Source organism: Podarcis erhardii (assembly GCF_964252035.2).
Source record: "Podarcis erhardii genome assembly, chromosome: 6".
NCBI classification, from domain to species: Eukaryota; Metazoa; Chordata; class Lepidosauria; order Squamata; family Lacertidae; genus Podarcis; species Podarcis erhardii.
Genome location: NC_138510.1, coordinates 70,617,011 through 70,629,972, shown reverse-complemented (window position 1 = coordinate 70,629,972; position 12,962 = coordinate 70,617,011). Strand labels below are relative to the sequence as shown.

The window sequence follows — 12,962 nt, the reverse complement described above, 5'->3', positions numbered from 1 at the left end:
GTTCTGCTCCACTAGCTGTGGAAGTCACACAGGAAGCAAGTGTGTCTGCTGACACAGCAACGGGTGAGGCATTTTCCTCCCATCAATGGAATTGGTCAGGGTGGCATCCACAATCGCCAAGGGCTTGTCAGGGTTGGTGTTCTGCCCAATGGCCATTCTCCCTTTTGGTGGCTAAGGCTTTTTCTGGACCCCCCTCCAGGGAGAATCATGGGTTTGAGCCCCACGTTGGGCAAAAGCTTCCTTCATTCCAGGTTGGGCTAGATGAGCCTTGCTGTCCCTTCCAACTCAACAATTCTATGATAACATAACATATTGTAGAAGTTTATACATTTTTAATTATGCTAATGTTTAAATATGTTTGTTAAATTATTGTCTCCCCACCCAGCTTTGTTTTTATCTGTAAGCCGCCTTGAGTCCCTGTCAGGGAGAAAGGCAGGGTATTAATACATGATGATGATAGGAACGGCATGTAACTGTAATCAAGTGCCCAGAAGCAAATCCAAGCATTACCCCTAATCCTTAAAAAATTACCCTGCAGATGTAGATAACCTACTACATATTGCAAGTGGATGATGGGTGGAGGCTGATTACGAACCTTCCACGGCTAAAACTGCGACCCGGCTATCCCACCTGTACTCAGAACTATTCCCAGGTAAGAGTGACAAACGGCCACCCAATCTTTGCTTCAAAAACTCCAAGGAAGGACTCTCTCATGGGAGTGGAACAGGTCTTACTGCCGGAGTCTTCCTAACGTTTACGATGCAAATTGTGGGTGTCACCTGCGTAGAACAGTAGAGTTGGAAGGGATTCCAGGGTCGTGTAGCAAAAACCCCTTGCAATGCAATGCAAGTCTTAAGTGTTTCTAAACCTCGCCCCGCCACCACACGAGGTTGGGAAGAACCTTAAAATCTCGTTTCTTCCCTTTTAAAACCCTTCCCTTCATTTCCCTCTGGGCAGCTCCCTCTTCCGCCCCTGGGGGCGGTGGGGTGGGGTGAGATCCGGGAGGCAGGCTTTTTCCTTCTTCCAAAAAGGAGCCCGGCAGCGAGCGCTGCGCGTGAGTCTGCAAGCCGCCGCGAGTCTGCGGGCGGGAGAGTTTGCCGAGCGCCGGAAACTTAGTTGGGAAAGTTGCGAAGGCGCCTCTTCGGCTCGGCTTGCCCCAGAAAACAAGCGGGATCCTCGAGCGAGGGGACCATGTCCGGCTCCTCCAACGTGGCGGCCATGAAGAAGGTCGTGCAGCAGCTGCGCCTCGAGGCCAGCGTGAGCCGCGTGAAGGTGAGAGCCGGGGCGAAGCCGCGGGTGGAGAGGGTGCCATTACCACTGCCGCCATTATTGCGCCTCGGGGCAGCGCCTACTCATGGCTGCTCCCCGGGGCGTTAATCTGAGCCCCGGGAGCTGTTGCTCCCGCTCACACAACTGCTTCAAATATTTCGTTTGCACTTCCCTTCGCTAGGCATAGGAAAGGTTGGTGCGCAGCGCCTTAGCAATGGCAGAGCGCGCGTAAAAACCCTGTGCGTAAAATCCAACGCACTCGCCAAAAGCGGGGCGCAGGAGACACCCCAACCCGACCTTCCCAACTGGCTTGATCTCTCTCTAGCTTGGCCCGTTAGGCGCTTGTTCCCGGAGAAGCGGCTGATCGCCGCCGCCTAGTCCCCACCCATACTTGGATCTAGTTATTCCCTTGTTTCCCTCCTGGGACCTGTTGTCTTTCTCTTAGAAAGTTGGAGGAGGAGGAAGGGTTGGCTTGGGAGCGCTTCTGAAATCATGAAGCGGGGGCTTTGTCATCTCGGCTTTCTCTCCCTTGGAAGCCTTTTTGTTCCTCGGAGGGAGGGAGGGAAGGAAGGAAGGAAGGAAGGAAGGGGAGGCGCAGCGAGCGATCTGGCGAGCTGAGCCTGAGTCCGCCCAAGCCGCAAAATGGGGAAGTGTGCGAGGCCCCGGGCAAGCGGAGGAAGAAAGATCGCGGCGGGGCGGGGGAATCCCCGGCTTTAAAAACAAGCACTTTTGAGCCTTTGGCCTCGGGCGTTCCGAGCAATCCAGGCCGATTTAAGAATGGCGAACTTTGGTCGCTTCCCCCCCTCAAGCGCTCAAAGCACTTCGCATCGAGAAGCGGAGTTAACCTTTGCATACAGGACCCACGAGTAAGATCTTTTGAGAATGCTTGCTTCTTGAAGTGAGGACCTGGCAACCTTATGCTCAGCGTCGCTTCGTTTGCTTACTGATTCGTTAACTGTTAATACACTTGTTGCGTTTTCGCCTTCAGTTCCAGCAAGGGCAATTTGTTGTGCAAGCAAGGAACTCACAAATATTATTCCTCTGGTGCCACCATGTCTCCTTGGGGAAACGTGGCTCTTTCAGAGCAAGAGACTCGGCCCCCAGGATATCCACATCCAGACAGCTTATATTTGTGTTGTTCTTGTGAAAATCCCTTACAGTTCTGCACTGGAGTGGGGGCAACCTGTGGCCTTCCAGATCTTCTTGGACTTTCAGCTCCCACCACTGTTGCCAATTGGTTGTACTGGCTGGGACTGATGAGAGGTGGAGGGCAGCATGTGGGGAGCCACAGATCTTACACCCCCCCCCCAAGTTAGAGGTTTAGTGCCAAATGTGCCAGATTCATTCTGTAACATCTCCCATTAATAAGAGTTCAGAAGGCTGGTCTTAAAGGCAGTGGTGCTAAGTAGGACTGATGTGTGGCCTCATAGGGGCCTGATGCAGATCACCGCATCCTTCCTGGTTTTAAAAAGTAGTATAGTCAACTGAGTGTGTACACAAATACAGGTGCTCACTTTATTAATTTTGCTTTACCAAATGTATACTAAGGTAAAGGTAAAGGGACCCCTGACCATTAGGTCCAGTCGTGACCAACTCGGGTTGCAGCACTCATCTCGCTTTACTGGCTGAGGCAGCTGGTGTTTGTCTGCAGACAGCTTCCGGGTCATGTGGCCAGCATGACTACACCACTTCTGGCAAACCAGAGCAGCGCACAGAAACGCCGTTTACCTTCCCACCGGAGCGGTACCTATTTATCTACTTGCACTTTGACGTGCTTTCAAACTGCTAGGTTGGCAGGAGCAGGGACCAAGCAATGGGAGCTCACCCCCTCGCGGGGATTTGAACCGCGGACCTTCTGATCGGCAAGTCCTAGGCTCTGTGGTTTAACCCACAGTGCCACCTGCGTCCCTAAATGTACAGTATTTGTATACCAAATTATGCTTACTCCCAAGATTGCATGATGGGGGCTCTGATTTGATGTTCTTTGTTAGCTTTTGTTCTAAAGCATGTAGAGTGGGTGAAGACATACTGTGTACTTGATGACTCAAATAATACACGCAGCTGTCAGAACGTTAGTCCATGAAGTCTAGAATCAAAAATTACCAAGCTGTGCCGCTTCTTGGAGATCTGCTGCCAGTGCAGTCCAACTGGAACCTTGGGGGGTGGGGTGAGGAATCCATTTTGATTTCTGATTAGCATATGCATATTAACATCCTATTAAGTATATTACTGAATCATGTGGATTTGTTCTAGGTTTCACAAGCTGCAGCTGACTTGAAGCAGTTTTGCCTGCAGAATGCACACCATGACCCCCTACTAACAGGAGTTTCTTCAAGTACAAATCCATTTAGGCCGCAGAAAGTGTGTTCATTTCTCTAACTTGTGTGACCTACATGAACTCTTTTAGTGGTAAGTTTTTAAGTAAATTATATGGCTTTGGTGTCTTTATAAAAGGGATGGGGAGTCTGTAGCACTCTAGATGCTGTTGGACTTCAGCTCCCATCATCTCCAGCTAGCATGTCTCAAGGGTTAGGGATGCTGGAAGTTGTAGCCCAGGAACATACCCTACCCAAAATAATTATGGTTCCATTCCTTACGCTACGTAGAGTTAAACTAACACTTACCCACTTGAGTTGAATGCTAGATATGCTTTCTAGAAAGTAAGTCCCACTGTGTTCTATAGGACTTTCTCCTAGGCAAGTGTATAGTAGTGCAGCTTAAGTTGCACCAGTTTCTAGGCTAAGAACTTGTTATTGTGAATCATAAATGAGAACTGATTGTGCATATCTACTAACATACTGTAATTTTTAAATAATTAAATTTTGTGGAGATACAGGGCTCTATTTACCATTTCACATTAAAAACTTCTTACTGAATTTAGATAGAACTAATGTTAAAACTCTTGGCTGCCTGTGGGCTGGGGCAGTCATCCTTTCCTAACCTTGTGCTGCAGTCCAACGGCTATTGACCTCAGCCAACGTGATGGGAAATGTAGGCCAAAACAGCTGGAAGGCACCAGGTTGGTGAAGCTGGTCTGTGTAGGATATATGAATGAGCAGATAATCCCATGTGCCATATGATCTTTGGGGGGAAACCTGCTATATGTTCTCTCAGGCAGATACACAGATGAGGGCTAGCTAGCCTTCAGCCTTCCTAGAGCACCCATCTCCTTGCAACTCCTAAGTAAAATAAGCCTGACTAGCAAACTTCCTTTGTAACGTAAAAAACATTTAGTGACTACATGGGAGGAAAGCTGTTTTGTTTTTGGTGTGTTTTTTTGCATCTTAGCAATTTTGTTCTATGTACAGTGGTGCCCCGCAAGACGAAAAACTCGCTAGACGAAAGAGTTTTTCCGTTTTTGAGGTGCTTCGCAAGACAAATTTCCCTATCGTCTTGCGAGTTCTTCCTCTTCCCCCCCCTTTTTCTAAGCCGCTAATAGCCGTGCTTCGCAAGACGAAAAAACCGCAATACGAAGAGACTCGCGGAACGAATTAATTTCTTCTTGCGAGGCACCACTGTATTTGGAATTGCAGACAGAAGAGCTCAGTTGAAGGAGTTAGTAGTTTTCAGAATTCACACATATCAGCAAATGAGTTTTTCTTTTGTGTTTTTCAGAACTAATCTGTTGTGGGTCTGGTGAATATGGAAGTGAAAGAGAGTGACCTGGAACCTGTACAGAAACTTTGTGTTAAATGTGCCAACTTAGAACTAGTAATACTGCTACTGTTGTCAAACTTCTTACAATCTACCTCTCTAAACTTGTATGCTAGTTGCAATAACTTCTGTTATCATGATGGAATCAATTTTATATTCCAGCAATAAAGAGTTGATTTAATAACTTTGCTGGTATAATGCTTTACACATTAGATTAAAAAAAAAAAACACAGGGCATTGTCAAAACGTAACTTTCTAAAATGGCACAAGCAAGACACCATCAAACTGCTTGCAGCAGCAGTCTGCCACTTCTTTTTCTTACTACAGTGGCTAGAGTAGGGGTAGTCAACCTGTTGCCCCACAGATGTTGGGCTCCCAACTTCCCATCAGCCCCTGCTGGTACAGTTACCGGTAATTGTCAGGTTGTTGTGAGTTGTACTCAATATTTAGAGGGGACCGCATCGAGTACCTTGGGGTTAAAGGATTCTACAACTGAGGACAGCAGCCAGTTTGGCATTATTCGAAGATGGAAACTGTTTAGGGTTATTACCTCCGTTTGAAAGTTTATGTTGACCAAACAGTTTAAGCTCAGCAGTTTCTGGCAGTTAAGACACAACAAGCCACAGCTAGTTGAAAATAACAAATTCCTCTCTCCTTGTGGCTATGCATAGGTGGTAGGCCATACATTTAACAACCATTAAACCAGGACTTAAATGAGCTGTTTTGAGTATAAACAATAACTGCAAGGTAATACTCAGATTTAAAATTAGCAAGGTTTTTTCTTGTATTATTTAAATCAATATATGAAGACTGGTTTTTAATGAAACCTGTTTTATATGCCTTTAACCCTTACTGAAGTTTTTTTGTGTGAAGAAGGGAAAAATTTGGGGTACACTGCCTTCCATGAAGCCAGAATGCAATGCTAGTCACTGTCTCCTGTCTCTAATATTTTCAGAGTTAAATAGAGACTTGGATCCCCCCCTTAAGTCTTACAGATTTATGCAATACTTGACTTGTATTTCCATACCTTAATCAGCACTGAATGTGACCATACAAGTTAAGATACAAGACAACCCTTGCAAATTACTGAAAATGGTATTTGACAATCTTTATCAAGATCAGTTGTCTTTTGACCAAGAATAGACTTGAGGCAACTCCTTAGCAACCCCTGTGTTCCTGAAAACTCAGCAGAACATGAAACAGCAGTTTCGCACTTTTAGTCTGTTATAGGTGGAATTTTCTTCGACTTGTGTCCATTTCACGGCGCTAAAAGATAAAGCAGTCATGAGTAAGAGACAGATTATTAAATATTAAACAATTTTAATAGGGGTTTTTTTGCATGTTAGGAATGCTGAATACCAGGCATAGTTTCACAAGGAGTTTAGGTAGGGGATCAGGTAACCACATAAGCACTTCAAAAGTTAAGTCAGCCTCACTTTAGGTCATCAAATAATTTGGCTTGTGCTTCCTGACTGGGCTAGCCCAAGACTTTCGCTGCCCAAGGCAGATGGCAAGAGCTTGGGCTGCCCAAGCTTGGGCTGGCAGCTAAATCTTACTTTGCCTAAATTTTACTTTGACACTGGTAGGCAAAAAGGGGACTTGTTTTGGCACATTCCCAAATGAGTCCCTGCTCCCGGTTTGGCCCTGGAAAGTGGCAGAGACAATCCCTAAAATTGTACTGGGCTTCTGTGGCCACCTAATATGAAGTGCAACTGCAGGAACTGCCTGGTTGCCCCTTCAGCTCTAAACATGGAACTGCAGAAAGAAAGCTGGGGTTGTCCCCAACCACAATAATAGAAAAGGCACAGGACTAGGGACCAACAGCCTGAACCTATGCATGGTTGCCGTGTTCAATGGACCTTACTCCCAGGTAAATTTATTTTTGCTTGGCAAATTGCCCTGGTTGCTACATTAAAATAGGTAGATGTACATTGCTACATTAAAATATGTAGATGTACCTAGGAGCAAGCATAATTGAAAATAGGATTGCCTCAAATGGACAAGGTGCTGGCAAGTACAGTGAATGATAGGGATAAGGCCCTCACAAGCAAACTTCTGGCTTGGTTATGAAAGCTAGCCCAAATCTGTAGATGCTTGACCTTAGGAACTGCACAGAGTACACATGAACTAGATGTATGGCTCTTTGCATTCTGGCTGCTGTCCAAGCTAAATATATAAAACTGTCACTCCATATTCAGGAAAACCAATATGGGAATGGCAATTTCAAGTATTTTTAAATATTTTGTAGAAGAAAGATGTTGCATACCCAATTAAGTGCGCTACTACTTGCACCCTGTAAATGCTGTCTAGCCTCTTGACATTTCTTACACATACAGAATTCTTCATTGCTAAGAGATTGTTGAAATATAATACCTTGTGAATCCATTCATATTCGCCAAATTTAGAATCAAACGTTCCCTTTTGAAGAGACCTTAATTTCAGGGTAAAACGTGGGCCCAGTTCTTGAATTGCCACCCTTTTCTCATTTTTGAAGATGTATCTTTAAAAGATGATAGGAAACATTAGCAAAAATGTCAAGCAAAGTGAGTTCTTACACCTTGCAACAGATGTTTTCACTCACCTATGGAATCTGAAAAATATATAGTCACGCTGATTGTGAAATGTAGCTACTTGTCTACCGACGAACTGGGGATCGTGAGGGAATAAAGAAGCAAACATCCGCCCAATGGAATGGCCCAATCGTGTTGTAAAGTTGTTCAGGATTATTTCAGGCTGATGTTCTGAGGGAGCTTTTCCTTTTCGCTAGAACAAAATAACAGTATTACACTGAGCACACAGTCACGCAAGTTGGAAGACTCTGCTTGTGAAAATAAACTCACCTTTATTTCTTTACGCAGACGAACACTACTCATCCTAAAATGAGCAGTTGGACCTTCAGGCAAGTGACTTAACACAAGCCCATCTATTCCAACAGAGTTAAGACAAACACAGTTAAACAATTTTCACATAAAAGCACTCAGTGCAAAGGCAGCTTCTGTAGAAACTTAAAATAGTGACAGACTATCCAGTGCAAGAGTAATAATTATTGCACTTACCATTCTATACTTTATGCAAAACTGCAGTTTCCACATTACATATCATACATGCACATCCTTAAGTACCATTAAAATGCTGTTTTGCTTATAATCTAATTGTGCTATCATTATTTATTAATTGTCTATCTCCCCCCCCCCAAGAGCCAAGGACAGCAATTATCAACTGTAACATTAATAACTACTGTATAAAAGAGAGTCTCATATGTGAAGGATACTTGGTACTTTACGATCTTCATTAATAACAATCAGATCTGTAAAGTCCCTCGAGATACACTGTGGAATTATTCTTTTTAGAGCCAGTCCTCTTCGATAGTAAACATGTGAATTCGGAATACAAGTTGATAACTGTTCACAGAATCTCACAGTTCTCTGCAAGCAAAAAAATAAAAAAATAAAAATTAAAAATGCAAAAGACTTGGTTGGGTGAGATAATTCTGGGGGAAATATAGCAGATAACCAATTAATTCTGATATCTTGGCTAAAAAAATATATGTATCAAGTTATTCTTCCATTATAGCCACCAAATATTTTAAGAGAGTTTTTCTTCAAACGTGCTTTTTGTGAATGGGTCACTGCACTTCAATTTTTAAGGTTATATGAAGATTATTGTGTGTCATTCTTTTTTAAAAAGAAGAAACTGGCAGTAGATCATACACATTAAATTTACAAACGGATAAGAAATCTGGAGCAAATAAACAATCCCACAATGTTATGCCTCCTAACCTTACGTATAAGCTATGTGTAACAAGCTTTTACCATCTTTCTTTTTATTTATTTCAAAGAATTTTTTTTTACCCCACGGGGCCTGTCAGATGTTGTGATAAGAATCTTTGGAACCGTCTGCCTGTTGAAATAGGGTGCAAATTCATCCGTAGCTTCATCCAAAGTAACCTGGAAATATAAAATGATAAATGTTACATGAAATCACACAAGAGTATTTTTGTTGTTGATGATGATGCTAAAAATCAAAACCTTCAATTTGAGAGAGTTAACAGCCAGTAATCATTTCATACCAGAACCATACATATACTTGTAGGCATTTGGATAACAATCTTTAAATATTAAGCAACACATATGAGGCCCTTTAAAATAAGACTGCAACATAAGGATCAGAGGTAGATAAATAGATCTACCATCAGGCAGATGCTTCAGGTATATTTTCAAGACAGAACCATAAAAGGCTGCCTTAAGACAGGTCAGACTGTGTGTGCCCATCTAAATCAGTATTATCTTATCTAACTTGCAGCAGTGCTCCAATCTTTCACACCTTCTGCCATCTGATCACTTTAGATTTCAGGGATTGAACCTGGGACCTGAGAAAAATCTTAGGGAAACTTGCTTTATCTTGCAAAATAAAAACCCAGTGTCTAATATTTTATTGAGAAATAGACTCTACCAGCTTGAAAACTTAACATTTGATCAGTAACCTATGGCTATTAATGGCCTATTACAAAACGGGGGGGGGGGGGAGGAATTAAATACTTTTATCCACATCCATCTACTTCGGTTATTTATTAAATGTAATCATGCAAAAACTATTCAGAATATACAACAGGGAAATGTTATTCAACATTGGCACATTTTAAGGGAAACTATAGTTTTCTCAAATAGTGCTACCTCTTCATCGTTTGGATCAACTGTGGTTTCATCATATATACGCTGGTTTTCAATTGTCTTTGGTACCGGCTTTGGTGGTGCCTGCAAGAAATAAAATTAATATAAAATAATAAGTATTCATGTAATCTCTTTTTCCAATAACTGCTCCAGTAGTTTTTATTAAATTTATATACTGCCCTATACCCGGAGATCTCAGGGCGGTTCACAGAACAAAATCAAAATATAAAATCAAAAAATATATAATCAAAATAAAAACCCAATAACCCCCCCCCCCAGAAAAACCCCACATTTTAAAAGGACATAGGATGTCAGTCAAATCAACCAAAGGCCTGGTTAAAAGGGAACTTCTTGCGTGGCGCCTAAAGCGGTATAATGAAGTTCCCTGGGAAGAGCACTCCACAGACTGTGTTAAGTGTGTTGATTAAGTCTGGTGGTAGAAAGAAAGTTACTAGGACCGCCTCTAGCCAAAATGTACTTACACCAAAAAGTAACTTGTCTTCTAAAACTGTACCGCAAAGTAGCTAAGTTTCTATTAGCTACTCAAAACAATGTGCTCGCATCAAGTGTAATCAATTTTAATAATTTCTGAATGTTTAAAGGTTCTAAACAGAATTATAACTATAGAAATTATCAAAATTCTGCAGTTACTAAAATGTATTACATTTGCATACAAGCAACCACGGTTGTGCTCCAAAACTGTTTTTCTTACAACAGAATAAAATTCACTAATACTTCAGTAATGCATGAAAAGGCTATCAAAATGGCAACACCACCTTAGTATTTGGTTATCACATTGCATCTTTTCAAAGTCCTGCAGCTGTAGATCAGTACTCAAACCCACTGTCAGTGCCTTTCACTTTCAATTGCCAAGGGTCTACCAGAGTTGAAGGCTCTCATGCTTTGGGTCTTTGACCCACACCCACACTTTCCCATTCAGTTTTTATCTAGCAGGAGACAACTGCTGTCAACCATTTTCAATTCCCCACAACACCCAGGAGCAACACTATGCCAGGGCTTTGTGGTCAAATTGTGGGTGCTTACAGTCACATATTGCAAATAATGGAATTGCTGCTACCCTTCACCATTCATAAACATACCAAGGAGCTCCCATTCAGCAACTCTTCATTGGAGGTTCCCTCAAGCCTGGAAGATGTTCTTATTTGCAATAATATCCATGTAAGGCAGAATAGTATTATCACCTCTCTGTTACGGATGGTGTGATTCCATAATGTGACAAAGTGTGTTTGTGTGTGTGTGTGTTACAGGGGGGTAAAGTTTGGTTAACAGGGTAGAGGGCAGTTTGATGATGATTATCTAGAGCAGTACTGGGCTCTCCACTTTCAAGCTGAGACAGCGCAGCCATCTGTTGGGGATGCTCTAGTTCTAATTTCCTGCACTGAGTAGGAGGTTGGACTAAATAGGCTATGAAGGCCCCTCCAGGTCTAGTTTTTTATTGAGTCCCCACAGTCACATAACCTATCTACCCAATGGTATCGCACCCAACGGCGAGAATGTTTTCTAAGACCACTTGCTACAACAAATGTACACATATCAGGAATTCACTGTACAAGAGAAAATAAACTCTACGAAGTCAGTTGCAAGTCAATGAACATTTACTTTTATTAATAAAAAGTACATATTAAGACAGGACGCAGGTGGCGCTGTGGTCTAAACCACAGAGCCTAGGGCTTGCAGATCAGAAGGTCAGCGGTTCGAATCCCCGTGACGGGGTGAGCTCCCATTGCTCGGTCTCAGCTCCTGACCACCTAGCAGTTCGAAAGCACGCCAAAAGTGCAAGTAGATAAATAGGTACCGTTCTGGCGGGAAGGTAAACGGTGTTTCCGTGCTCTGCTCTGATTCACCAGAAGCGGCTTAGTCATGCTGGCCACATGACCCGGAAGCTGTACGCCGGCTCCCTCGGCCAATAAAGCGAGATGAGCGTCACAACCCCAGAGTCATCCGTGAATGGCCCTTTACATATTAAGACACATAAAATTCCTACTTCTTCCCCTTTACCTTGTCTCCAAGTGCTTCTCGCTCCTTTTTTCTCTTTTTCTTAATGGCTAATTTCTCCTGGACCATACAGGAAGGAAAGAAAGAAAACAAAACGTTTTGATAAACTTGGCCACTAAGAATGAACAAACAGGCACATCCTTCTCATGAACGATAGCAAAGCTAGTATATATAGAAATTCAGGTACTGATCACATAGATGAGATAAAAACTCAATACACTGCTCTCAACAATAAATTTTAAAGGCAGAAGAACTTGCCACAGTTCTTCCCTACCTCTCTTCCAAGATGTGCCCAGTAGTGTTATCCGATTTTCTTCCCCCCAGTCACCCTGTGGCTCAATCTGAGGGAACTGACTTGCCCAGCCCATCGATTTGAGTTTTTGCCTCCGAGTGGGCACTTGAAATCGAGTCTGACCAGCCGAAATCAAACGAAAAGACGTACAGTACCTCCCGATCCCTCTCACGACGAAGCATATCCCTGCCCCAGTCTCGATATTTTGTTAATACTTCATCCCCCCCCAACCACGTGTGCGCCTTTAAACGCCCCAACAGCTTCCAACCATCCCTCTTCCTCCTCCTCATTTCAGGCTCCCCAAGATCCGGACAGCTGCGACGTATCATCTGCCAGCGGCCACCCTTCCCAACCTCCCTCCCTCCCTCTCACAACTCCCACCTTCCTTTGCTGCTGCTTCCAGCGCAGAAACATGAAATGGCGCCGCTGCTTGTTCTTGATTTCCGAGACGCTGAAAGACGGCGGGAACAGGACCTGGCCCTGCTCGGGGGCGCTGCCTTGTCCCCCCTCAGGGCCAAGCCCTTCGCTCGTTCTCTCAGCATCGTGCTGCTCCTTCTGCCGTTTCTTCCCTTTCCCCGGGATGCCGGCCATGCTGTCTCCCGCAGGCACTGACCTTTCACCCCGCTCTTCCACTTCCTCTTCCGGGCTCACGCCGCGAGAGGCTCGCGTGATTGCGCGTGCGCGAGCGGGCAACGGCCGCATCTATTTTCGAATTTTTAACGTTCCTGAGGCACGGCGTTCTGTGCGCGCGACTCCCCCCCCCCCGCGACGCCCTCATCTCTGCTATAACAGGAGGGCGAGGCGGGGGGCGAATTCTGCGCCTGCGCATTACGCGAAGGCTGAGGCAAAGTTGTTTTTCGTGAGGGAGCGTGACTAAAATGGGAGATTATCAGGAGGACTGTGTGTGCTTTTACTGCAACGTACATTTAAAAGTTTCAGGGCTGTGGGGAAGTAAAAGGGTAGGGTCGAGGTCACTAGGCGCATGCTCGGAGCCGGCAAGCCTCGCCCGTCAGCGGACGAGTTAGGCGTGGAAGGCACTTTGCGCATGCGCGAAATGACGC

At 44.2% G+C, this 12,962-nt stretch overlaps 2 protein-coding genes across 2 annotated transcripts; one reads left to right on the top strand and one right to left on the bottom strand.

Moving 5' to 3' along the window:
- The first annotated feature begins 616 nt into the window (after positions 1–616).
- GNG5 (G protein subunit gamma 5) lies at positions 617–5,107 on the top strand. The gene is made up of 3 exons (XM_081866232.1): positions 617–1,272; positions 3,523–3,678; positions 4,885–5,107. Exons 1-2 carry the CDS (start codon positions 1,192–1,194, stop codon positions 3,646–3,648), a joined length of 207 nt encoding a protein of 68 aa, XP_081722358.1. The 5' UTR covers positions 617–1,191; the 3' UTR covers positions 3,649–3,678; positions 4,885–5,107.
- Positions 5,108–6,054: 947 nt separating this feature from the next.
- Positions 6,055–12,618, bottom strand: RPF1 (ribosome production factor 1 homolog). The gene is made up of 9 exons (XM_081866089.1): positions 12,283–12,618; positions 11,613–11,669; positions 9,597–9,677; positions 8,775–8,870; positions 8,195–8,348; positions 7,764–7,846; positions 7,505–7,686; positions 7,297–7,423; positions 6,055–6,189 (listed from the first exon to the last, which is right to left on the bottom strand). The coding sequence occupies exons 1-9, from the start codon at positions 12,601–12,603 to the stop codon at positions 6,148–6,150; spliced, it is 1,143 nt and encodes a 380-aa protein (XP_081722215.1). The 5' UTR covers positions 12,604–12,618; the 3' UTR covers positions 6,055–6,147.
- Between the last annotated feature and the right edge of the window lie 344 nt (positions 12,619–12,962).